Raw genomic sequence first — 27,553 nt, 5'->3', positions numbered from 1 at the left:
CAACCTCCTCTTTATTCAAGGACTTGTAAAATGGCATCTATTGCAAACTACTACATTTAGAATGAATAATAACTATAGCACAGGAAACTATATCTAATCTCTTGGGATAAAATGTGATGGAGGATGAGAAAGAAATGTATATATATGTATGACTGGGTCACTTTTGCTGTATGGGAGAAATTGGCACATTGTAAATGAATGATACTTTATTGGCATATGTGGGTGAAAGGCTGCAGTATGGCTCTTCACTGTGGTGACTCAGGTCTCTGCCTACCAGAGCTAGAGGTTTTCTGATTATATAAATCAAAAATTACTGCATGAGTTCCTGCCATGGCACAGCGGAAATGAATCCGACTAGGAGCCATGAGGTTGTGGGTTCAATCCTTGGCCTCACTCAGTGGGTTAAGGATCCAGCATTGCCCTGAGCTGTGGTGTAGGTCACAGATGCAGCTCAGATCCCTTGTTGCTATGGCTGTGGCGTAAGCTGGCAGCAACAATTCTGATTGGACCCCTAGCCTGGGAACCTCCATATGCCGCAGCTTCGGCCCTAAAAAGACAAAATACAAGAAAAAAAAATTTACTACAGCAATTGGCACAACATTGTATATCAACTGCACTTAAATTTTTTTAATGTGGAGTTCCCGACGTGGCGCAGTGGTTAACAAATCCAACTAGGAACCATAAGTTTGCGGGTTTCAGTCCCTGGCCTTGCTCAGTGGGTTAAGGATCTGGCGTTGCCATGAGCTATGGTTTAGGTTGCAGACGCAGCTCGGATCCTGCGTTGCTGAGACTCTAGCGTCGGCCAGCATCTATGGCTCCAATTAGACCCCTATTCTGGGAACCTCTATATGCTGAGGGAGCGGCCCTAGAAAAGGCAAAAAGACAAAAAAAAAAAAAAAAAATTTAATGTAAAAAAAATTACTTAAGTGAGGTGCTCATCTATTTAATGCACTATGATTAATAGCCACTGCCATAGATCTATGTGAGTTAAAACATTCTGACTGCCACACTGGTCCCACTGCCCATTTTATTATCTACATTCACTTAGTCTCTGGGAGTTAAGGACTGACACCTGACCTCTGTGATTCTGGCCTTGAAATAAAAGAACCTATTTCAGTGGTGAAATCTCCCACCATCAGCCCTGACCTGCAGGTGGCAGCCATCAATGAGCTTTTTAAAGAGGCTAGTGACCCCCACCAATTGATGCATTTCTCACTGTCTTAACAAAAAGAGTCTCCTTCAGGACGACTTTTCCTGCTTCTAAAGCTCTTAGGTTCCTTCCTTGAAATTATACTAGGGGAGTTCCCGTCATGGCGCAGTGGTTAACGAATCCGACTAGGAACCATGAGGTTGTGGGTTCGGTCCCTGCCATTGCTCAGTGGGTTAACGATCCGGCGTTGCCATGAGCTGTGGTGTAGGTTGCAGACGCGGCTCGGATCCCGTGTTGCTGTGGCTCTGGCGTAGGCCGGTATCTACAGCTCCGATTCAACCCCTAGCCTGGGAACCTCCATATGCCGCGGGAGCGGCCCAAGAAATAGCAACAACAACAACAAAAAGACAAAAAAAAAAAAAAATTATACTAGGGAAGTTTTGGCATCTTAACCTACTGAAAATAAGCCACATTCATCAACCAAACTACACATTTGTCCAAAAACTCTGGAAAGTGCTCCCATATTGATAAATTCATCCCAGCCCAATGTTAAATTCTATTCTTTTTTGTCAGGCACTTGTACAATCCATTCCCCATATATTCTCAGGTCTCTGACAATATAAATTTGCGAAATCTTGCAATTTGGGGGAGCTTATAATATTTCTTCTCCCAAGTCAGACAAGGAAAGACATCAGATGAATTCACTATAGGGTCTTCAATAAAAGAAAGCTAGTCTCCTCAGATATGGGGAGAAGGAGCGTTTGGGTTGGCAAAGAAAGCTCAAAGGAATGAAAATATACACAACCACCTAGATGGATCTCAAAGGGTTACATACTGTATAAATCCATGTATATAACATTCTTGAAATGACAAAGTTATAGAGAAGAGGTCAATGGTGGCCAAGGGTAGAACAGGTGGAAACGTGTAATACAAGAGTTTCTTTTTTTTTTTTTTTTTTTTTTTTTTTGTCTTTTGTCTTCTTGTTGTTGTTCTTGCTATTTCTTGGGCCGCTCCCGCAGCATATGGAGGTTCCCAGGCTAGGGGTCGAATCGGAGCTGTAGCTGCCAGCCTACGCCAGAGCCACAGCAACGCAGGATCCGAGCCGCATCTGCGACCTACACCACAGCTCACGGCAACGCCGGATCGTTAACCCACTGAGCAAGGGCAGGGACCGAACCCGCAACCTCATGGTTCCTAGTTGGATTCGTTAACCACTGCGCCACGACGGGAACTCCAGAGTTTCTTTATGGTGTTGAAACAGTTCTGAATTCTGATGGTGGTGTCAGTTACATTAATCCACACATGATAAAATTTCATAGAACTATACACTCAAAAAAAAAGTGCATGTAAAAGCTGGCTAATCTGAATAAGGTCTGTATCTGAGTTAATAATGTACCAATGTTAGTTTCCTGCATTTTACAAAGTACTGTGGTTATGTAAGGTACTAATCATTGAAGAAAACTGAGCTAAGGGCACACAGGAACTATCTACTATTTTTGCAACTTATTTATGAGTCCTAAACTTTTAATATAAGTTGAAAGAGGTGTTCCCATTGTGGCTCAGTGGGTTAAGAACCCAATATAGGAGTTCCCCTCTTGGTGCAGTGGTTAACGAATCCGACTAGGAACAATGAAGTTGAGAGTTCGGTCCCTGCCCTTGCTCAGTGGGTTAGCGATCCGGCGTTGCCCTGAGCTGTGGTGTAGGTTGCAGACGCGGCTCGGATCCCGTGTTGCTGTGGCTCTGGTGTAGGCCAGTGGCTACAGCTCCGACTGGACCCCTAGCCTGGAAACCTCCATATGCCACTGGAGCGGCCCAAGAAATAGCAAAAAGACAAAAAAAAAAAAGAACCCAATATAGTCTCCTTGAGGATGCAGGTTCGGTCCGTGGCCTCACCAAGTGGGTTAAAGGATCCAGCATTGCTGCAAGCTGTGGTATAAGTCACAACTGGGGCTCGGATCTTATCCCTGGCCTTGGAACTCCATATACCACTGGATGGCTAAAAAAGGAAAAAATTTGGAAGAAAGAAAGATGGAAAGAGAAATAGATGGAGAAAGAGAATCTAAGGAGGACATGGAGGTTCAAGTTTTCAGATTTGTCTGAATCCACACAAATGCCTTCATTCTAAGTCTCAGAGTCAAACTTTTTCCCAGTCCACGCCCATAGCAGGGGTTCTGGGTCCTCAGTGGTATCGTTGCACTGACAAGTTAACTAACCCTGGTACTTCCTTGCTTCTCTGCTTCTAGACTTCTTTTTTTATGAAGACCTAAATACCCTTTTTGTTGAAGATGTTTTTAGATCATTCTTCTTAGTTGTTTTGTAACTTGAACCTGAAAGCAATCCTAATTCAAGTTCTTGACTCATAATTTGATAAGTGAAAATTTTATTCTCTAGTGACGTCCATCCTCTTCCTTTCTAAAATTATTTTTTCCTAAACAACAAAAACAATATTATATTAGTTGGAATCTTTACTTCAGAAGACAGAAAATGCAGTTCAAATTGGCTTCTCTGAAAGGAGAAATCTATTAGATTAGGATTCAGATTTTCTTCAGTTCCCATTTCTGCCTTTCCTTTTCTTGGTTTCCTTTGTAGTTACCAAGTGGCCTCAAGCTCTTGGCTTCATTCATCCTCACTGCTAGAAGTTCCAGTGGAAAAGAGGTTCCCTGCCCTCTCCTAACAGTCTCAGTAAAGCCTCCTTATAAGACAGTGACTGCAAATGGAAATCGTACCTATCTTTGAATCAAACTCTGAGGTCATGATAGGTCTGGGTTTCACATGACTCGTAAATTAGAGGTGATGTCAGCTCTAACCAAAGCAGCTGATCTAACAGCAGAAGCAAGGATACCAGTGCCGGAGTTCCTATCATGTGGCACATCGGAAATGAATCCCACTAGGAACCATGAGGTTGCAGGTTCAATTCCTGGCCTCGCTCAGTGGGTTAAGGATCCAGCATTGCCATGAGCTGTGGTGTAGGTCGTAGATGTGGCCCGGATCCTGCCTTGCTTTGGCTTTGGTCTGGGCCAGCAGCTGTAGCTCCAATTAGACCCCTAGTCTGGGAACCTCCACATGCCATCAGTGCAGCCCTGAAAAGAAAAAAAAAAAAAAAAAAGATACCAGTGCCAAAGAAAGTAGAATAAATGCTCAAGATTCATTGCGGAAAATAAATATTAGTGATCACATTGGAACATACCACAATGCTTAAGCTGAAATTGTTTGTATTCCAAAACAGATTTAGAGGAAATCATCTGACATTAATTTTTTTTTTTAGGGCAGCAGGTGTGGTATATGGAAGTTCCCAGGCTAGGGGTCAAATTGGAGCTGCAGCTGCCAGCTAACACCACAGTAACACCAGATCTGAGCCTTGTTTGCAACCTACAACACAGTTCACGGCGAGGCCAGAATCAGACCCTTATCCTCATGGATACTAGCCGGTTTCATAACCCACTGAGCCACGACAGGAATGCCTCATCTGACATTTTAGGTAGCACCAGTATTTTTGAAGAGAAACAATATGGTAGGCCGACATGAGCACTGAAATCAGGAGCCTGGTAACTACCACTGAGGCTTACTTACTAGCTCTGTGTGCTTCAGCAAATCACCTAACTTCTCTGATCCCAGTTTCTTCACACGTAAGACAAAGGTGTTAGCAATGTTTGTACATGTAATGGTTCTTGATTTGCCTTGTAATATATTCCAGCATGCTTAGCATTGAGAACCGCCAGAAGTTGGTGTCTGAGGACACTGCATACATTTCTCTGGCCAAGCTTGTCAAATGCAAGAATTTTAGGGGCCATGTGACCTGTGTGCCAGGCTGGCTCTTGAAGACACTCTGCTGAGAAGTAGGGACAATATCAGCCTGCACACACCCCTTGCCTGACAGCATTTGTCTTTGGGAACTGAGACATACTTGCATCATCCCCATGAATTTATTCCAGCCCCTCTCCTCCAAGCCAAAATATAGCACCTTTTTGTTTGTCCTCGCAAATGAGATTCACCAACCAGTGAGAACTTGAGTGATGTAACAAGACCCTTGTGAAATCTTAGGTGTGTTTCATTTTGTTTTCCCAGGAAGAAGAGAGAGAGCAATCCTTCTCCTCCTGTTGGCATGTGTTCAGACATTCAACATTAATTCCAGCAGCTCTGCATGTTACCGTGAACCCCTTTGAGCGCTCTCAGACATTCCATCGCAGAAAAAACTGCAAATTGGCAGTGAGTCCCATTGTCGTTCCTAGTGCTCAACTGTATAAATCTTCTCTTATCTGTTACTTCTCTACCTCCAAGCTCTACCACACTTACGACGTTTCACTGAGATGGATATTCTAATGGGAAGATGAGAGGGTTCTAGAGATAGGTGATGGTGATGGTTGCATAACAATCCAAACATAGTTAATGCCACTAAAGTGTACACTTAAAAATGGTTAAGGAGTTCCCATTGTGGTGCAGCAGAAACAAATCTGACTAGTAACCATGAAGATACGGGTTCGATCCCTGGTCTCACTTAGTGGGTCTGGGATCCGGCATTGCCTGAGCTGTGGTATAGGTTGCAGACACAGCTCAGATCCCATGCTGCTGTGGCTGTGGTGTAAACCAGCAGCACTAGCTCCAATTCAACTCCTAGACTGGGAACTTACATGTGCTGCAGGTGCAGCCCTAAAAAGCAAAAAAAATTAAATAGGATGTCCCCCATTAGGGCAGTGGGTTAAGAGTTCAACTGCAGCAGCTCAGGTCACTACAGAAGTATGGGTTTGATCCCTGGCCCAGTGCAGGGGGTTAAAGGATCTGGCATTGCTGCAGCTGAGGCTTGAATTGAGTCCCTGGCCCAGGAACTTCCATATGCCATGGATGTGGCCATAAAAAAAAGGAAGAAAAAAAATGGTTAAATTTTATCTATGTATGTTCTGACAACATAAAAAGAAAATAAAACAAGAATTACAGTAGGATCTAGCAATTCCTAGATATATACCCAAAGAAGTTGAAAGAAGTCACTCAAACTAATATTTATATAACAATGTTCATTGCAATATTATTCACAATAGCCAAAAGGAGGAAACAACCCAAGTGTTCATCAACAGATGAATGGATACACAAAATGTGGTGTATACATACAGTGGAATATTATTTAGCCATAAAAACAAGTGAAGTTCTGATGCTACAATATGAATGAACCTTAAAGACATCATAATAAGTGAACTATACCAGAGAGAGAAGGATAAATATTGTAGATTCTACTTATATGAGGTACCTTTAATAGTCAAATCCGTAAAGATAGCAAGTAGATTAGAAGTCATCAGAGGGGTTGGTGGAAAGACGATTGAGGAGTTATTGCTCAGTGGTTATAGAGTTTCTTCTTGGGGCTAAGAAAAAGTTTTAGAAATGGAAGTGGTTGGAGTTCCCGTCATGGCGCAGTGGTTAACGAATCCGACTAGGAACCATGAGGTTGCCGGTTCGGTCCCTGCCCTAGCTCAGTGGGTTAACGATCCGGCGTTGCCGTGAGCTGTGGTGTAGGTTGCAGACGCGGCTCGGATCCTGCGTTGCTGTGCCTCTGGCGTAGGCCAGTGGCTACAGCTCCGATTCAACCCCTAGCCTGGGAACCTCCATATGCCGCAGGAGCGGCCCAAGAAATAGCAACAACAACAACAACAACAACAAAAGACAAAAAGACAAAAAAAAAAAAAAAAAAGAAATGGAAGTGGTGATGATTGCACAACATTGTAAATGTAATTAAATGTCATTGACTTTTATACTTAAAAATGGTTAAAGTGACAAATTTTGTTATATAGATTTGATCATATACATAGAATATATATAATACATATATAACAAAACAGTGCATGTATTTACTACATAAATAAATATGTATTTATGGGAGTTCACTTGTGACTCAGCAGGTTAAGGCTCTGGCATTGTCACTGCTGTGGCTCTGGTTATAGCAGTGGTGTGGGTTTGATACCTAGCCTAGACACTTCCAAATGCTAGGGGCATGGCCAAAAATAAAAAAATAAATAAATATGGGAGTTCCCATCGTGGCTCAGTGGTTAAGAATCCGACTAGGAACCATGAAGTTGCAGGTTTGATCCCTGGCCTTGCTCAGTGGGTTAAGAATCTGGCACTGCCATGAGCTGTGGTGTAGGTCCCAGACATAGCTTGGATCCCAATTTGCCATGGCTGTGGCGTAGGCCGGTGGCTACAGCTCCAATTCGACTCCTAGCCTGGGAACCTCCATATGCTGCAGGAGCAGCCCTAGAAAAGGCAAAAAAAGACAAAATAAATAAATAATATGTATTTACATATAATTTTGAAAAAATTTATAATATAGGATTTCCTACTGTGGCCCGGTGGGTTAAGAATCTGATTGCAGGATTTCCTTTCGTGGCTCAGCAGAAACGAATCTGACTGGCATCCATGAGGACACAGATTTGATTCCTGTCCTCGCTCAGTGGGTTAAGGATCCGGCATTGCCGTGAGCTGTGGTGCAGATTGCAGATGCAGCTCGGATCTGGCATTGGTGTGGCTGTGGTGTAAGCCAGCAGCTGCAGCTCCAATTTGACCTCTAGCTGGGAACCTCTATATGCCTCAGGTGCAGCCCTAAAAAGGAAAAAAAAAAAATGTATAGAGAAATTTGAACAGACCTATAGCAAGTAAAAAGACTGAATCGGAAAGCCATCATGTGATATCACTTATATGTGGAACCTAAAAATAAGATACAGAAGAGCTTATTTGCAGGACAGAAACAGACTCACAAACTTTGAAAACAAACTATGGTTATGAAAGAGGACAGGTTGGGGGGAGGGGTGGACTGGGGGTTTGGGACTGGCACATGCACACTGAGGTATATGAAATGAGTGGCCATTGGGGACCTGTGCAGAAAACTTTACCCAATATTCTGTGATAATCTATGTGGGAAAAGAATCTGAAAGAGAATGAATGTGTGTACATGTACAACTTAATCACCTTGCTGTACACCAGAAATTATCACAATAGCAGAAGTTATCACAACATTGTAAATCAACTATATTTCAATAATGCTTTAAAAAATGGAAAAAATATGAACATCTGTGTGCCAACGAATTAGATAATCTAAATGAAATGGACAAACTCCTAGAAAAATACATACTACCAAAACTGACTCAAGAAATAGAACAGACCTATAGTAAGTAAAAAGATTCAATCAGAAATCAAAAACCTTCCCACTACCTCCTACCCCTCCCCCGCAGATACTCCCGCAAATAAAGCCTAAGGCCAGAGGGCTTCATGGGTGAACTCCACCAAACATTTAAAAGAGAATTAACACCAATGCTTCTTAAACGCTTCTGAAAAATAAAAAACAAAGCATTTACTAACTCATTCTATGACACACTATTACCTTGATACCAAAGCCAGACGAAACCAACACAAAAAAGGGAAACTAGAGACCAATATCCCTTATGACTATAGATTAAAAAAATATTCCAGGAGTTCCCCTCTTGGTGCAGTGGTTAACGAATACGACTAGGAACCATGAGGTTGCGGGTTCGGTCCCTGCCCTTGCTCAGTGGGTTAACGATCCGGCGGTGCCGTGAGCTGTGGTGTAGGTTGCAGACGCGGCTCGGATCCCGCATTGCTGTGGCTCTGGCGTAGGCTGGTGGCTACAGCTCCGATTCAACCCCTAGTCTGGGAACCTCCATATGCCGCAGGAGTGGCCCAAGAAATAGCAACAATAACAACAACAACAAAAGACAAAAAAAGAAAAAAAAAATATTCCAAAAAGTAGTAGCAAATCTAACCCAGCAGCTCAGTAAGAAGAGTATTCATCATGACCAAGAGGGATTTATCCCAGAATGAAAGAGTGGTTCAACGTATAATAACTATACCATGGAATTCCCGATGTGGCTCTGAAAGTTAAGGATCTCTGTGAGGATGCAGCTTCAATCTCTGGCCTGGCTTAGTGGGTTAAAGAGCCAGCATTGCCTCAAGCTGCAGCCTAGGTCACCGACAACGTGGCTCAGATCTGCTGTTGTCATGGCTGTGGGGTAGGCCAGCTGCAGCTCCCTAGCCCAGCTGCAGACCCCTAGCCCAGGAACTGCAATATACCACAGGTGCAGCCCTAAAAACCAAAAAAAAATTATACCACATTACAAGGATGAAGGGGAGAAAAAAACCACATGATCATCTCATTTAATGCAGAAAAAGCATTTGAAAATATCCAACACCTTTTCATGCAGAAAACCCACAACAAACTAGAAGGGAATTTCTTCCCCATGATAAAGGGCATTTATGTAAAACTTACTGCTGACATTCCACTCAATGGTCTAAGGTTCAGGATCCTCTTCCAAGTAAGTGTGGTTATTCCGAGAATTCAGTTTCTTGCAGCTTTTATGGAGGCATGCTTCTTAAAGGCCAGGAGAAGAAAGAATCTCTGACCTCTCCCATGCCTGACCCCTGCGGGCTCATCTGATTAGGTCAGTCCAACCAGGATAACCTCCTCTTTGATTAACTCACAGATTGCAGACCTTGACTACATCTACAAATCACTTCACCTTTGCCATATAATGTAACATGAAAACAGAAATGACATCCTTCATATCTACACATCCCACCCATACTCAGGGAAAGTGGATTTTGCAAGGGTGTGTACAGGCGAATATTTCACTGCCGTTGGCAGATTCTGTGCTCTTACACACTGGAGGTTTGTGACAACCCCACTTTGTCAGGTGATGGTTAACCTTTTTTTTTTTTTTTGTTGTTGTTTTGGTTTTTTAGGGTCGCACTCGCAGTACATGGAAGTTCGCAGGCTGGGGTCAAATTGGAGCTGTGTCTTCGACCTACACCACAGCTCACAGTAAAGCTTGATCCTTAACTGACTGAATGAGTCCTGGGATCAAACTTGCATCCTCATGGATACTAGTCAGATTCATTTCTGCTGCACCACAATGGGAACTCCCAGGCGACGGTTAACTTTTTTAGCAACAGGAGTTCTTGGCTCAGCGGAAACAAATCTGACTAGGATCCATGAGGCTGCAGGTTCAATCTCTGGCCTCGCTCAAGGGTTAAAGATGCAGCATTGTCGTGAGCTGTGGTGTAGGTCGCAGACACGGCTCGGATCCTGCGTTGCTGTGGCTCTGGTGTAGGCCGGTGGCTACAGCTCTGATTAGACCCCTAGCCTGGGAACCTCCATATACCCTGAGTGCGGCCTTCAAAAGACAAAAGGACAAAAATTTTTAAAAATTTTTTAAATAAAAAATAAACTTTTTTGGCACTAAAGTATTTTTCAATTAAGATTTGTAAATTTTGGAATTCCCGTTGTGGCTCAGCAGTAAAAAATCAACTAGTATCCATGAAGATGTGGATTTGATCCTTTGCCTTGCTCAGTGGGTTCAGGATCCAGTGTTGCCATGAGCTGTGGTATAGGTCGCAGACTTGGCCAGCAGCTGCAGTTCCAAATTGACCCCTGGCATGGGAACTTCCATATGCTGCAGGTGTGGCCCTGAAAAAAAAAGAAAAAAAGATTTGTAATTTTTTAAGACATAATGCTATTATACACTTCATAGACTACAGTATAGTGGAAACACAACTTTTACATGCACTGGTAAACAAAAAAAAATTCGTGTGACTCACTTTACTGTGATACTCGCTTGATTGCAGTGATCTGGAACCAAACACAGTATCTCCAAGGTAAACCTGAACATCGGGGGGGAAGAAACTTGAGAGGAGGACATTTTAGAATTCTGTCTGCCAGAGGCTGTGATCTTTTTTTTTTTTTGGTCTTTTTAGGGCCGCACCTGCGGCATATGGAGGCTCCCAGGCTAGGGGTCGAATTGAAGCTGTAGCCGCCGGCCTTCACCACAGCCACAGCAACATGGGATCCGTGCCTCGTCTGCGACCTACACCACAGCTCACAGCAACGTTGGATCCTTAACCCACTGAGCGAGGCCAGGGATCGAACCCGCAACCTCATGGTTCCTAGTCAGATTCGTTAACCACTGAGCCACGACGAGAACTCCAGAGGTTGTGATCTTTGATGAAGGAGGAAAGCGCCTTGCCTTCACCTGTGTTTGGTATCATTTTCCCCTCCTCCTACCTCCTCAAAGACCATATCCCATCAGTCATACAAGCGTGAGTGTATACTTGAGGTAAGTTTGGAGGTATTCAGCTAAGACCATAAGAACATACTATTCTCTTTTCCTTTTTTTTTTTTTTTAACTTTAATGAGTTGCCTTGCTTAAGAACTGATTTTAGCACTGATCCTTGCAGTGTTTCACATGACCACTCCACACTTGCCTACTATGGGTACATTTGCTTGTAAACAAGCTATTTAGGAATTAACAGAATAGGGTGTTTTCACAGATATCATAGTGGCCAAAAATATTTCTCTTCCCAGCTACGTAAGATCAGAAGTTGCATCTTTGCCTGAAGGATAATTATATAGACGTTCTATTAAGGTAATTTTTATCTCAACCATTTCAGTTGGAACCTATATGATAGCTTGTCTTTTTCTTTCTGTCTATATATCATTCTGTCTTACACAAAATATGTCTTTGGCTTTCCCCTTTGGAAAGCAGGAAGAAGAAGCATCAACTTTATGTTCCTCCAGTTGAGTTATAGTCTAAATTAGTCCTCTCCATAGGAAGGTATTCCCAAGTGACTCCAGTTACCTTGGAGGAAGCAGGCTAATTTATCTCCCTATTATGGATACTACTTGGCTGCCATACTCTGAATCTAATGAACACAAATTAACTTCTAAGGAAGCTTTAAGGATTATAGCAATAAATCTGTACAGACTGGGCTATGGACCAGAAACTCATCTTTTTTTTTTCTTTTTTTTTTTTAAGATACAGAGAATTTTAATGAAATTGGCATCCCCGTGGATATCAGTCAGGTTCTTCACCTGCCAAGCCACAATAGGAACTCCTGATATGTGTATATTTCATTTTGACTAAGTTTGAAGTAAAAATATCAAAATGTGGAGTTTCCACTGTGGCTCAGTGGGTTAAGAATCAACTAGTATCCATGAGGATATGGGTTCAATCCCTGGCCTGGCTCAGTGGATTAACAATCCAGCATTGCCTCAAATTGTGGTGTGGTGTAGGTCACAGATGCAGCTTCAATTCAACCTCTAGACTGGGAACTTCCATATGCTGCAGGAGCAGCCCTCAAAAGAAAAAATAAAAAAGAAATACACATGCATCTCTGTGGCCAGGACAGAAAGCAGGTGCTGGCATTGCAAAGAATTCTGCATGTAAATTGTCAAGGATGGCAACCACCAAATGCCATTTGAGTTTCTGGGTCTACTCAAGTATAAAAGCCAGTGAAAGATACATTCAAGGGGAGGCTAGCATACATTATTTCATTTAGTCATCTTAACAACTCTAAAGCAGAAATTACAGATTAAAAAAAAAAAAAACAGACTCAGTGAAAATAGTTATTCTGGATACTGGAAACCATTTGGCTATGGCCAAATAAAATAAATTGCTCACTCTGGCCCATTCCATTTCCCTGTCACTAATTTATATCATTAATTTACAATCCTGTGAAATTCGGCATGGTCTTTAAGGCTCTTGCCTTTTTCCTTTTGCTTATTTGAGCCTTGCCACCCTTGGTACCTTTTGGTGGAAGTAACTCATAAGAGAGTGTTAAATCTTCTAATCTTTTTAGATGCCTGTGAGTATCTCCTGGCTTTAGTCATGGTTGCCATAAATAAGCCTAGGTTTCTTGTCCCTACATTAGGTAACTGAATTTCCATTATGTCCATAAATTCAAAGCATTAATGAACCACAAAAATTTTGAATCCCAGTTTCTATTCTTGATCTCATTTATTTTGGGGAACCACTTCTCATTTAAGTCATACTCAGCTACTTAAAGGATTCAGAGAGATTCAAAGCCAAGTATGAATGTCCTCACTGTTGAATGTTTATAGACTCGTTTTTCTCTTTTGATAATCCTCGAGGGCAACACAACTTCCTGGGGGATGTCGGGGTTTTTCACTTAGTAGTACATCCTCCTAACATACCTTTGACATTAACTCCTCAAATCTTTAACTACCAAGTGCACTTCCTGGGCACCCTAAACCTGCTAGTTTACTATAAGGATTAACCCAGCCGCTTAGCCTTGCGGAACCGTTCAAGGTCACCTGAACGCAAGCTGCCGGGCCCATCTCCTTCTCCGAAGTAGCGCCCGCTCTCTCCCGACTCTAGGGGTTCACTAAGGCTGCTTGAAATATGACGGAGAGACCCCCTTACGCCTCGCGGTAGCCGGGCTCGGAACCGCGAGTCTGGAAGGTTCCAGAGTGGCTGGCGGTAGGGGCGGCCCGGGGGAAGCCGGGGCGGAGCCGGCGGCGTCCGGCGGGCCGGGCTACGCCTCCAGGGGCCGCGGGACCGCGCCCGTTGGCGGAAGCCGCGCTCTGCCCGGCAGGAGACGCTCTGGTCTAGGGTCCTTGGCGGCGCCGCGCCCGCTCTGGCTCATTCTCTCGCTGGCTGGCTGGCTACCGCCGAAGGACCGGCGCGCTGAGGTCCCCGCGCCATGCAGCGCTTAGCCATGGACCTACGGATGCTCTCCCGGGAGCTTTCCCTCTACCTGGAGCATCAAGTCCGGGTTGGTTTCTTCGGTTCGGGAGTAGGCTTATCCCTGATCCTGGGTTTCAGCGTCGCTTACGCCTGCTACTACCTGAGCAGCATTGCGAAGGTGAGCCGGGGGATGGCGTGGGGCCAGGCGCAGGGCCGCGGGCGGCTTCGCCGGGAGTGACAGCATCGGCGAAGCTGGAGGCTGCCCCTGGCAGGGGCGAGTGGCGGTGGCGGTCCGGGGAGCGAGCTTGCGGCTCCTGAGTTTTTCCCCTTTTCACCCTCGGCATCTGATGGGCGTCTTTTGAGCGCGCGCCAGACCTGCTGACCTCCGCGCAGGCGGCACGGTCCTGTCACCGTTCTCTCACCCGGCTAAGCTGCTCCAGCACTTTTGAGGATGACTCCCGCATGTCAACTCTCGCCTTCCCTAGAGGGCCTTGATAAACCACTTTCAAGTTCGTTGTGCTTGAATTATTTGCTTCGGGCTTCCAGAAGGATATGTAATCGGAGGGATCGCGCGCGAGGGACGAGTCTGCGCTCGTTTCTGGTTTACGGTTGGCAGAAACTTTACTCTGTTCCGGACCCTACACTGACACTGGCTTTCCCCACAGAAGCCCCAGCTGGTGACGGGGGGTGAGAGTTTTAGCCGCTTCCTTCAGGACCACTGTCCTGTGGTAACAGAAACATACTACCCGACGGTCTGGTGCTGGGAGAGTCGAGGACAGACACTGCTGAGACCTTTCATCACTTCCAAGCCCCTGGTGCAGTACCGGAAGTACGTAAATTTACATTTTCGGTCATTTCTTCAAAATCAGGTTTTCGCATACCCCCAGTTCTTGGTAAGTATACAGAAAAGAAAGGGGGAATGAAAATGGGAGTTATGTCTGCCGCACACAGTTGTAGGGAAGTATTCAGATATTGCCTTTCACTATTGGGGGGGTGCTCTGATGTAAGTGGTTTATTTCTAAGATGAGAGAAGTGTTTGGGGGTTACTCTTTTCCAATTTGTCATGCACCTGTCCTTCAGGACCTGCATCCTTTGATGAGAGAGTGTGAAAGTGAGATGGGGGTGAGCTTTGAGCTGGGGGTGAGCTTTGAGCTGAGGGTGAGGGTGGGTGGGGGTGAGAAGGATGCCAGTTAATTTGGAGGACCCCAGTAAAAGGACTTCATATTGATAAGCAAACGGGTTCTTGATGACAATGTCCTTGAGGTGATAAAGATATGGCCCAGAATATATCAGTAACAGCAGATTTAAATGGTGCCCATTATAATTATTATTTTTGTCTATTTTGGGCGACACCCACAGCATATGGAGGTTCCCAGGCTAGGAGTCAAATCCCGGCTACAGCTGCTGGCCTATTCCTCAGCCACAGCAACAGCAGATCTGAGCCATGTCTGCGACCTACACCACAGCAATGCCAGATCCTTAACCCACTGAGCGAGGCCAGGGATTGAACCTGCATTCTCGTGGATGTTAGATTCATTTCTGCTGAGCCACAATGGGAACTCGAGTAGTGCTGATTATTAATTTTCCTGAGTCATCTAGTCCTTCTGGAGTTTCTTTTGTTGCCTGAAACTTGCACTGTTTGGGACAAGTTCATTGATACTGTGTGAGAAGTAACTTTGAAGTGTTAAAGAAGCAAGTTTTGTAACATATGCTGTAAGGAGACTGCATTATTGAGTCAAAGAACTAGAGCCGTGATCATATCAGCATTTTACTTATTCATAATTCCCTATTGAATTATTTGGGTGACCTCAGTCAAGTAGGGGTTAAATGCTGGGTGTTTTAGAGTAATGAGGAAATGATTAAAATGAACACTTGTAACAGTTTGAAATTTATTTTTATGTACTACCTTTTACTGATGTTGCTGGAAATACTTTATGGTACTAGTTTCATGACATTCTTGTGATGAAAGAAAGTGATGTGTGTATTAGTGAATGCTGGAAGAAATTATTTTCAGACAGAATTCCCGTCATGGCACAGCGGAAACAAATCAGACTAGGAACCATGAGTTGTGAGTTCAATCCCTGACCTCACTCAGTGTGTTGAGGATCCATTGTTGCTGTGAGCTGTGGTGCAGGTTGCAGACACGGCTCAGATCCCTCGTTGCTGTGGCTGTGGTATAGGCCCGTAGCTATAGCTCCTATTGGGCCCCTAGTCTGGGAACCTCTGTATGCCTCAGGTGCAGGCCAAAAAAAAAAAAAAAAAAAAGGAAAAAAATTATTTTGAGATGACCAAATAATGTCCTATATTGTATTAATAATGTACTAATGACTTGAAACACTTAATGAGTATATCTTTTGAATTATTTCTTTTAGTGAACTTATTAAAACTGCAGATGGAGGACAGATTTCACTGGACTGGTTTGATAATGATAGCAGTAAGTGTTATATGGATGCTAGCACCCGACCTACTGTCTTATTGTTGCCCGGCCTCACTGGAACAAGCAAGGAATCATATATCCTTCATATGATCCACCTTAGTGAAGAGTTGGGATACAGGTACCAGTGAAAGATTTCTTCTATTTTTCACTTAAGTCATTCTAAATGAAGCTTAAATATATCTATGTGTTTGTTTCAGAAACACTTGTTATTTCTCACATGGATTAGGCAATTCCCTACATTATTATTTTTCCCTTCTACCTCCTGTCCTTTTCTCAGGAAAATGTATAACTGAAGCATTTCGTAGGAAATAGCACTTAGGTACTCAGCAGATTTTGCCTGAATGAAATTAGAATCACCTAGGAATTGACATTGGACCCAAGTCTAAGAAGTAGTAGGCCCCATTGAAGCAACTGCTGTGGAGAATAGCAGTTACAAACCCTGAGAGACTACACAGTGGCCCTCATGTTACCCTCCATATTTGAGCCCTGTATCCACTCACCTTGTCTCATTGCTCAGATCTCAAGTGTAAGAAATATTCGGGAGTTCCCATCGTGGTGCAGCAGAAACAAATCCGACCAGAAACCATGAGGTTGCGGGTTTGATCCCTGGCCTCACTCAGTGGATTAAAAATCGGGTGTTGCTGTGAGCTGTGGTGTAGGTCACAGACTTGACTCAGATCCGGCATTGCTGTGACTGTTGTATAGGCCAGCATCTGCAGCTCCTATTCGACCCTTAGTCTGAGAACTTCCATGTGCCGTGGGTGTGACCCTAAAAAAGACCCAAAAATAAATAAATAAATAAATATTCAGAATCAACTTGTAGGTCACCCTTATTCTTCCAAAGGTGATCTGTGCTTTTTCTGTCTGAGTTTGCAGGTGTGCATGGCTAGTGTCCAGTTAATGATGGCACAGCTGTTTTTGAGTAACCATTATTCAGCTCGGTCACCAGATCCTATTTGATTTTCGCAAGCAACTTTGCAACTTTAAGTTTCTGTTTCAGCTTTAAAATTTAAAAGACGGTCATTATGAAAGATACTGTGCTTCTTTGTGCCTCAGTCTTTTTTAGCTGATGGTAATTATTGTAGTGGGATCAATCTGAGTTGCATTTAAAATAGAGTTGTATCTTTTCTTAAGCTTGAAATACTTGTTTGTGTGAAAAACTGAGGTTGACTTTATATTAATAAAAATGTTTTGATATAAAGAAGAAAATACCATAAGAACTAACTCAATTTTACTAAGTTAACTCTGATTTTTTATAGATAAAGCCTGTTTTGTTCAAGAGGTGACAGTCTCTTGGAAGCTTTGCTGGAGTATTCCAGGATTATGGTTCCAATTAAATTTGCACCAAGAAATAGCAGGAATTCATCATTATCCCATCAGTTAGATGTGAGGCTTGATGCCAGTTTTTTGCTAAAACTTAGTCATGCTCAAAAAGTACAGATCATAAAGTCTTTTGTACATATTTAAATTGGTGATTCTATACTTGGTCTGAACTGTCTCCTAAGACTTAGAAAGTGTTTTTAAAAACAATGTAGTTGAAACTCAAGGTCTGAATCTCATAAACCCTGGAGTTACCAGTATGCGAGACTTTTTTCCATCACTTGTAAAAGCTGCCAGAATTTATTACCATGGCTATCATTGCACTGTGCTGGAAGGTTGGAAGGTTCTGGCTTCCCTAAGGGTTAAAATATCTTCTCAATTCAGAAATTATATTGAGAATGTACAGTATAAGGAAGGCTTTGTGCTGGGTACTGTGAAAAGATGGAAAGACTTGTGAGAAATTGTCCTTTCCACAGGGGGCTCATGAGAGGGAAAGGCTGAACTAGGTCACTGCTTGAAGACCCAGATTATTTGGGTGCAGGAAGCTCTAATGCTGAGTGACACTGGACTTGAAGGTAGAATAAGCAGTGGTCAATAAACTTCTCAGTGGCCTTTGGGCTTATCCCCATTTGGGGTTTGTTTTTTTTTTTTTGGTTTTTGGGGGGCCGCACCTGCAGCATATGGAGGTTCCCAGGCTAGGGGTCCAATCGGAACTATAACTGCTGGTCTGTGCCGCAGCCATAGCAAATCTGGATCCAAGCTGCATCTGCAACCTACACCACAACTCACGGCAACACCAGATCCTTAACCCACCAAGCGAGGCCAGGGATCAAACCCGCATCCTCATGGATGCTAGTCGGGTTCACTAACTGCTGAGCCACGAAGGGAACTCCCATTTGGTTTTAACTGCAAGAAATCTTTGAATCCGGGTTGGAGAGGGTTAGCTATTGTTGTATAACAAATTATCCCCAAACTTAATAGCTAAAATCAACCAGCACTCTGCTCACAATTCTGTGGGTCAGCAATTTGGGCTTAGCTCAGCTGGGTGGCTCTTCTGGTCTTGGCTGGGATCATTTGTGCATTTGTGGTCCACAGCCAGGACAATGCCATGCCTGGGAGCCATCAGCAGGGGTGACTCATCTCAGCTCCACGTGGTCTCTCATCTACCATCAGGCTTACCTCAGGTGCACTTGTTGGCAGAGGGTTCCAAGAGTCCAAAAGTTACAGCTGCAAGAACTTCTTCAGGCCCAAGGCTGAGGACTTTCACAATGTTGCTTCTGCCATGTTATAGTCAAAACAAAAGTCATGTGGTCAGCCCTGAGTCAAAGGGTAGGGATACGGACGCCATCTCTTGATAGGAAGTAAGGCTATTAAATGTGTTTGCAATCTGCCACCGACAGCCAATAAAAAATGCCCTGGGACTTTGGCACAAGACTGGGTTGAGTCCTTAGGCTGCAAAACAGATCCATGTCACTGATACTGTTGCATTGGATCTAGTAGGTAACAGGGCTTGCCGGAGGTTATGTAATATGGGGAGCAGGGGTGTGCATGGGCTTCAGAGCCAGGTCTGGGTTCTGATGTTAGAGCCAGCACTTACTGAGTGACCTTGCACAACTAACTTTTAACTTCCCCAATCATAGCTTCTTGCTTACTACAGAGTTTAAATGAATTAGAATGTGTAAAGTGTTTGGTTTCGTGCCCTGAACAAAGTGGGTTTTTAGAAAGGTTTCTGTCTTCCTTCCTAGACCTTCTATTCCCTGAGCAAAGTAGGACATTTTTTATAATTTAAAGAGCAAGTATGAGCAAACCTACCATGTAGGAAATACAAACATCTAGCTTCCTTGCAAGAATGCTTTGATGTTATTGTAATGTCTCTTAGACATTAGTTTCATAGACAGTGTGAACAGCCCAATATCGTGAGGGTGCACTTGACTCAGGCCCAATTTTCCTACCTTATGTAAAGGTTGAGTATGTTGGGAGGGTCATGAATTCTGTCAGGTCACCAGGGAAGCAGTGATGCTCTACTGGTGAGTTAAGATTTAGACATTAGAGAGAACCTAACTCCTGGCATATTGTCAAATGAAACCTAAGGGTTTCCTGTTGTTACTGTTAAGTGAATCTTTTTTCCCTGTACCTGAAAACTAACAAAGACACACGACTTTTCTGTTTAAAGTCCACTCATTCAAAATTAATAGTGAGGAGTTCCCGTTGTGACGCAGTGGTTAACGAATCCAACTAGGAACCATGAGGTTGCGGGTTCGGTCCCTGCCCTTGCTCAGTGGGTTAGCGATCCGGCGTTGCTCTGAGCTGTGGTGTAGGTTGCAGACACGGCTCGGATCCCACGTTGCTGTGGCTCTGGCGTAGGCTGGTGGCTGCAGCTCCGATTCAACCCCTAGCCTGGGAACCTCCATATGCTGCGGGAGTGGCCCAAGAAATAGCAACAACAACAACAACAATAACAACAAAAAGAAAAAAAAAAAAACAAAACGAAACAAAATTAATAGTGAAAGGAAACTAAGCTGAGGTTCATTTAAGGTAATTGTGAGCAAAGGCTGAAAAGTCAAAGGTCAATAGAACTGAACGGGAAGGACTTGGCCTGCCAGCATGTAGTCCATCCTCACTGGCAGAGTGCACTGTGTATGCCCTGAAAAAACTCACCCCTGAGAGGAGAAGAGAATTGCTGAGCCAGACAACCCCAGTTATTCTTCCAAATTGTATCAATCAGCCAAGTCCTTCATCTCCTGGAGAGCAAGTGAAGAAGTAGGAAAGGCCAGGAGTACATTTAGAGAGAAGCACTCACAGAAACCAGAGGCCTGGAGAAAAAGTCATTCCCTCTAATAAGCTGGACCCATGTGATTGAAAAGTGGTTAGAAACCACACCCATTTCTTCAAGATTTTTTTTTTTTTTGCCTTTTTTTTTTTTCTACAGTTGCACCTGCGGCATATGGAAGTTCCCCAGACTAGGGCTTGAATCAGAGCTACAGCTGCCGGCCTACACCGCAGTCACAGCAACATAGGATCTAAGCCGTGTCTGCAATCTACACCTGCAGCTCACTGCAATGCCAGATCTTTAACCCAATGAGAAAGGCCAGGGATCGAACTCACATCCTTATGGATAGAAGTAGGGTTTGGTACTGCTGAGCCACAATGGGAACTCCCAAGTTTTCTTTCTTAAAAATTCTAATTCTATTCGGGGAGTTCTCGCTGTGGCAAGGAAGGATCAGTGGCATCTTGGGAGTGCTGGGATGAGGGTTCAATCCCCAGCCCAGTACAGTGGGTTAAGGATCCGGCATTGCCACAGCTGTGGCTCAGATCTGATCCCTGGTATAGGAGCTCCATATACCTCCGGATGGCCAAAAAAGAAAAAAAAAATTCTTCTCAGTAACATAGCCTGATAGATATCATTTTGTATGCCAGGATAAATCCTGTTTTCTTAAATCTTTTTTCCATTCTCTGAATTAAGTTCTAGCACTTCATCTAAAGTCAGGAAGAAAAACAGTAACTCTGAGAACTTCTTAAACCATATTTTACTCTGACCTCTTTTATTTATTTGCATATATATATTTTTTTCTTTTTCCACTGTACCTGTGACATATGGAAGTTTCTAGGCCAGGGGTTGATTCAGAGCTGTACCTGGGGCCTACACCACAGCCACTGGCAACACCAGATCCATCTGCATCTTGGTGCTGCTGAATCCTTAACCCACTGAGTGAGGCCTCCTCTGACCTTTTTTATTGAGAGCTTTTATCTGCTATTTTATTCCACCTCCAACTAATATTAAAAAAAGAGTGACCCATACAGAATTATGTGTTAATAAGCTCATTGGAATCTAGGTCAGTCATTAAGTATTTTGGAACTGTAAAGTACAGTATCAGAACCTATATTCTCAAAGAGCATATGCACAGTCTAGTGGAAGTGACATTCAGTAATAGGGAAGAAATGCACTAGAGAGGACTAGGATTGACAGCAAGTGACAGAAAACTCAAAATAACAATGACTCAAGCAAGACACAAGTTTATTTCTCTCTCATGTGAAGATCCAAGAAGTCAGACCAGGGCTCTATAGTGTCAGGAAACTAAGTTTTATCATGGTGCTTCATAACCCACGGCTGCCTCAGCTCCAGCTATTACATCTGCATTCCAACACTCAAGAAGAAGAAAAAAGGAGACTAGAGAATGCACCATCTTCCTCGGATGCTTTCCAGCCATTGTGCACACCAGTTTTGCTTTTGTCACATGGGGCTGCTCTTTATGTAGAAGGGAGGCTCAAAAATGAAGTCTTTATTTTGAGCCGCCATGTACCAAATTGCATTGGGCACTTCTGTTACTGAGGAAGAAGGAGAGGGTGGATAATGGGAGATAAGTGGCAACCTCTAGCACCGACTGGTCAGAATGTTGCAAGTGCCAGGATCCTGGAATATCAGAAAGCCAGAGAGACATTTCATAGGTGGAAGAAATAGGTCAGCAGTGTCAGGTGCAGACAAAAGGGCAAGGAGGCCGAGGATGGATAAAGCACAATTTGAGAAGATTCAGTAGAGTAATGGGGAAGGACACCCAGCTGCTGCAGGCAAAGATGATCTCAGGAGGTGAGAGCAGGAGTGGGTCACACATTTCTTTGGACAGAGAAAGAGAAATAGCAAAAGAGGGCAAAGGAGTCAACTAAGGAATTTGTCAAGATTGTAGGCTTATGTTTCAAGAAATGTCCTTCTTGCCACATTTTTTTAAATACTTAACAGAAAGCACTGATTTTCTGATGTGGTTTGACAGGATCAAAATCTGTCCTTCACTGCAGAGCCTGCCTCTTGGTAGCCAGGATGCTATTGTCCATCATTTACCTCTCTGAGATTTGAAGTGGGAGAGGATTTTTAAAGTGGTTAACATTTGACTAATTTTAAATGTTCCACGGAGACCCCATTGTAGCTAAGAACAATGACTAGTTAAAAACCAGACTAGTATCCATGAGTATGTGGGTTCAATCACTGACCTCTCTCTGTGAGTTAAGGAACCTGCATTGCCGCAAGCTGTGGTGTAGGTTGCAGATGAGGCTTGGATCTAGTATGGCTGTGGTGTAGGCCAGCAGCTGCAGCTCCGACTTGATCCATAGCCTTGGAACTTCCATGTGCTGCAGGTGAGGCCCTAAAAAGAAAAATAAAATTTTTAAAATAAATGTTCCATCACTTTCCAGTTTGAAGTTTGGGCCTGTGCTTTTTATTTATTTATTTAGGGGAAGCAGCACCAGTGGAAACTAAGCATTAGGTGACATTTAACTTTTCCTGAAGCAATGGGAGTGCACTGGTGGGTCATCTACAGACTCTTCCTGAGGGAGGAAGGAAGAGGAAGCTGAACTAAGGAAAATCAGGCAGCAAAACAAAAGGACAAATTTTGACTACTCCCCAGTCTAAAAGCAGTATCTTTTTTTTTTTTTTTTGTCTTTTTGGGGCCACACTCGAGGCATATGGAAGTTCCCAGGCTAGGGGTTGAATTGGAGCTGTAGCTGCTGGCCTACACCACAGCTACAGCAACACCAGATCCCAGCCACATCTGCGACTTACACCATAGCTCACAGCAACGCCAGATCCTTAACCACTGAGCAAGGCCAGGGATCGAACCCAAGTCCTCATGAATACTGGTCAGGTTTGTTACCATTGAGCCACGACAGGAACTCCTAAAAGCAGTATCTTAGATAAGAAGTTATTTTAAGTTAATACAAGAATGTTTTTATCTAAAAGAATTTTTGTCATTATCAAAACAACTTGATTTTTAAAGTTTTGAGAAAGAGTTGGTTAACAGATTACTCATGAGACTAGCTAGATGAAATAATGCTAAATATTAGAAAGCACTGAATGAAGAACTTAGTTTATTTAATGGTATTTCTGGGAAAAAATTATAATGGATACTGACCAGTGGTTTTAGTCTCTAGGGAACTAGCTTTAAGATATGCTACTAGAAAATGATACCTCAATTAACAAACTTTCAGAGATAAAGCTCCTTTTATCAGAGCTGGCATGCACGTGAGGGGCACTCTGTGCCCAGAGCGTCAATCTTCTTTGGAAAAAGAGACTTTAATGTTCCTAGCTTAGATAGCATGGGGCAACATAGTGAGCTGGTTAGGTGGATCAATGAGTCAGATCTGCCTGGATTCAGATCTCAGCTCTGTCACATACCACTTATGATCCATGGACAAATTATTTAGTCATTCTGTGCCTCACTTTTTTCATCTGTAAAGATACCTATACTTCATAGGGTTATAAAGACAGCATTAATATGATCCTATGCGTAATGTATGCATGATATAATAGATATGAAGAACGTTGACCCAGTTAGAATTCACATGAGGAAGATAGAATGTGAGAACATTGGAAAGCAACTGAGCAATTCCTACTGTGCAATGGGATCAGCGGCGGTGTCTTTGCACTGACAGGACACACGTTCAATCCCCAGCCCTGCACAGTGGGTTAAGGATCTGGTATTTTCACAGCTATGGCATAGGTTGCAACTGTGTTCAGATCTGAGCCCTGGCCCAGGAACTCCATGTACTGCGGGGTAGCCAAAAAAGAAAAACGAAAGAAAGCAACTGAGTAAATATTATGGAAAATGGGAGAGCTACTGGGAAAATAAAAGATTCCAACAAAATGTTCTAAGAAATCTCTGAAAGAGAACTCTTTATGCTAGTTATGTAATAAGGTTTTCAGCTTCCTCACATTAGAGATAACTTTGACTTTTGCCCCTTGTGGCCACTGGTTTTGAAATATTATGCCTAAAAAAAACTGCATTTAATTAAATATTAACTTGTTGGGGTTTTTTTTAATTCATAAAGCTTATGATCAGCAAGAAATGATTATTATTACCATTTTGGTGCACTGAAATTAAAGTTAGTTTTGTTGGGTGAGTGCCACATGATAGGCCCCACACTAGATGCAATACACAGGTTATCTTATTTCATATGTGCCCAATTCCATAATATATTATTATCAGAGTTTCCGTCGTGGCTCAGCAGAAACGAATCTGACTAGTTATCCCTGAGGATGCAGATTCGATCACTGGCCTCACTCAGTGGGTTAAGGATCCAGCATCGTTGTGAGCTGTGGTGTAGGTCACAGACATGGCTCGAATCCTACGTTGCTGTGGCTGTGGCATAGGCCAGCAGCTACAGCTCCAATTCAACTCCTAGCCTGGGAACCCGCATATGTCCTAGGTGTGGCCCTGAAAAGACAAAAAAAAAAAAAAAGAAAGAAAAATATATATATAATTGTTATCCCTATTTTACCAACCAAAACCAGAACTACAGTATTAGTAGTTTCACCAGAACTAGACAGTTAATGTGTAACAGAGTTATGATTCAACTGTACAGTCTTGCTGCAGAAAAATGTATGATTTTTGTTAGGTTTCTTTGAAATGTTGGTCACTTTTGAATAGTCTCCTTTACTACTTTTTTATACCCTTGGATATCTCAGGCTCTTAACTTGGGAACAGCTAGCCCCTCACATCCCATGAATGTTGCCTATCAAGATAATCTAGACCTGTAATATCATAGTACTCAGTTTTATCCGGGAAATTCAAGACATAACAAGAAAACAAGTCATGTTTCCTACTCAGGGAATAGATTTTATAGGCAAAGAGTTGAAACAGAAGAATGAGGTTCTTAAATTTTGAATTATTTTTCACTGTTCTCCATTGCCACGTGATAATCAGGAGTTGGGTATGTAATACAGTCAGTAATATATCCTTGGTAATTACGTGTTTGATTTCTGATGCTTCACATTCTAAAAAAAGGTATATGCATTATTTTTATCTGTCTTAATGCCTTTATAACCTCAGTGAGACTGGAAATGTTCAGGTAGTATCTTTTTTTTTTTAGGTGGTATCATTTTTTTAAGAGAACGTGTATTATGCTGTTGGACGTAGTGTTATAGAGTGTCATTCATACACTTTGTATCTATTCATTTTTTTCTCATTGATAAAGGGATATTAAAATCAATTATGATTGTAGATTCTATTGCTCTATTTAATTCTGTCAATTTTTGCATCATGTATTCGGAACTTCTGTTATTAGTCATATGTACATTTATGATCTTTAGTCTTTGTATGAATGAACTCTTTTTTTTTATAGCAAGAAATAGATTTATTAAGATAAGACGCTTGTGAGAGATGCAAGCAGCAGGCACGGAAGCTCTGCCTGAATAAACTCTTACACCATTGTGAAATGTCCTTTATTTCTCCTTGTGATATCTATGTGATAATACTATAGCCACTCTGGCCTTCTTATGTTTCTTATACTTCAACTTCTTTAACTTTCAAACTATCTATGTATTTATATTTAAAATGTATTGCTTATAGATATCATATGGTTGGATCTTGGCTTTTTTATTCTGTCTGATAATTTCTGCCTTTTAATTGGAGTTTTTAGTCCAATTACATTTTATATAATTATTGATATGGTTGATATAAAGTTTACCATTTTAGTATTTGTTTTCTGGTTTTGTTTGTTTCCTTAATCCACTATCACTTTTCTTTCTCTTTTTGAGTCTGAGCTGTGGCTTTTTATCAAATTTGGAAAAATTTTGGCCATTGTTTCTTCACATATTCTTCTGCCCTGTTTTCTCTTCTCTCTTTCTAGGACCAAAATTACATGTGTATTTTATCTTTTGATAACATCCTCCAAATCACTGAAGTTCTGTTCTTTTTTCTAAATCTTTTTCTCTCCCATCTTGAGATTAGAACTGCAATTTATAAATCCAGTGAATGTTTTATTTCAGATATTTCATATTTTATCTAGATTTTCCTTTTTTTTTTTCCTGTCTTTTTGCCATTTCTAGGGCCGCTCCCACGGCATATGGAGCTTCCCAGGCTAGGGGTCTAATCGGAGCTGTAACCGCCAGCCTACACCAGAGCCACAGCAACATGGGATCCGAGCTGTGTCTGTGACCCACACCACAGCTCATGGCAACACTGGATCCTTAACCCACTGAGCAAGGCCAGGGATCAAACCCACAACCTCATGGTTCCTAGTTGGATTCGTTAACCACTGAGCCATGACAGGAACTCCTAGATTTTCCTTTTTTTTTTTTTTTTAATTGGAACACAGCCATGGCAATTTCTTTTTTTTTTTTTTTTTTTTTTTTTGTCTTTTATTGCCATTTCTTGGGCCACTCCCGTGGCCTATGGAGGTTCCCAGGCTAGGGGTCGAATCGGAGCTGTAGCTGCCAGCATATGCCAGAGCCACAGCAACATGGGATCCGAGCAGCGTCTGCGACCCACCCCACAGCTCACGGCAATGCTGGATTGTTAACCCACTGAGCAAGGCCAGGGATCGAACCCGCAACTTCATGGTTCCTAGTCGGATTCGTTAACCACTGAGACACGACGGGAACTCCCCGATTTTCCATTTTTGATAGGTTTTATTTCTCTGCTGATATTTCATCTTTTTTTAATTCATTGCAAGCTTATTTTCTTCTCTGTCCCTAAATATAATTATAATAGCTACTTTATTTATTTATTTATTTGTCTTTTGTCCTTTTAGGGCCTCACCCACAGCATATGGAGGTTCCCAGGCTAGGAGTCTAATCAGAGCTATAGCAGCCAATCTACGCCACAGCCACAGCAACACCAGATCTGAGCTACATCTGTGACCTACACCACAGCTCACGGCAACACCGGGTTCTTAACCCACTGAGTGAGGCCAGGAATTGAACCCACAACCTCATGGTTCCTAGTTGGATTCGTTTCCACTGCACCACATCAGGAACTCCATAGCTACTTTAAATCTTTACCTATTAATTCTAACATGTAGACCATCTCAGGATCAGTTACATCAGTTATCTCACCTCTTGAGTATGGATCATGTTTTCCTCTTTCTTCGTGGTCTAGTAATTTTGGATTTTGTTTTGGACAGTTTGAATGATCCATTATAGAGATTCTGGATTCTGTTCTCTTTTCCTAGAGAGTTTCTATATATTTTCTAAAGACTGATTTTTGACTTTTGTTTGTTTTATCAGGCAGCACATTTGGCTAAATTCATACTTCAAACTCTGTCTCCTCTATTGTAAACAGCTGCTGGAATCTCTGTTCAGTTTTCCATCCTTAGTTGGACTGCTTGGAGTCTGCCACACAGAAGGCTCAGCCAGAGCTTTGGACTCAGTTTTTTTAACCAGAATTTAGCACTTTGCCTCTC

The 27,553-nt window shown here is 42.6% G+C and overlaps 1 protein-coding gene across 4 annotated transcripts in view; it reads left to right on the top strand.

Annotated features, from left to right (window-relative positions):
- The window catches only part of ABHD3 (abhydrolase domain containing 3), a 66,096-nt gene that overhangs the window by 7,262 nt on the left and 31,281 nt on the right, over positions 1 to 27,553 (top strand). For 3 of the 4 annotated variants that reach the window (XM_021096170.1, XM_021096171.1, XM_021096169.1), the window contains exons 2-4: positions 5,216 to 5,356; positions 14,292 to 14,455; positions 15,999 to 16,181. In XM_021096170.1, coding sequence (XP_020951829.1) covers positions 5,216 to 5,356; positions 14,292 to 14,455; positions 15,999 to 16,181 — 488 coding nt within the window. Of the gene's footprint in view, positions 1 to 5,215; positions 5,357 to 13,489; positions 13,805 to 14,291; positions 14,456 to 15,998; positions 16,182 to 27,553 lie in introns of those variants that run through there. The other variant, XM_005653405.3, reaches the window with a different exon arrangement.

Source organism: Sus scrofa, chromosome 6 (assembly GCF_000003025.6).
Source record: "Sus scrofa isolate TJ Tabasco breed Duroc chromosome 6, Sscrofa11.1, whole genome shotgun sequence".
Lineage (NCBI taxonomy): Eukaryota > Metazoa > Chordata > Mammalia > Artiodactyla > Suidae > Sus > Sus scrofa.
Note: the sequence above shows the minus strand (reverse complement) of the source record. Positions and strands in the feature narration are given on the sequence as shown.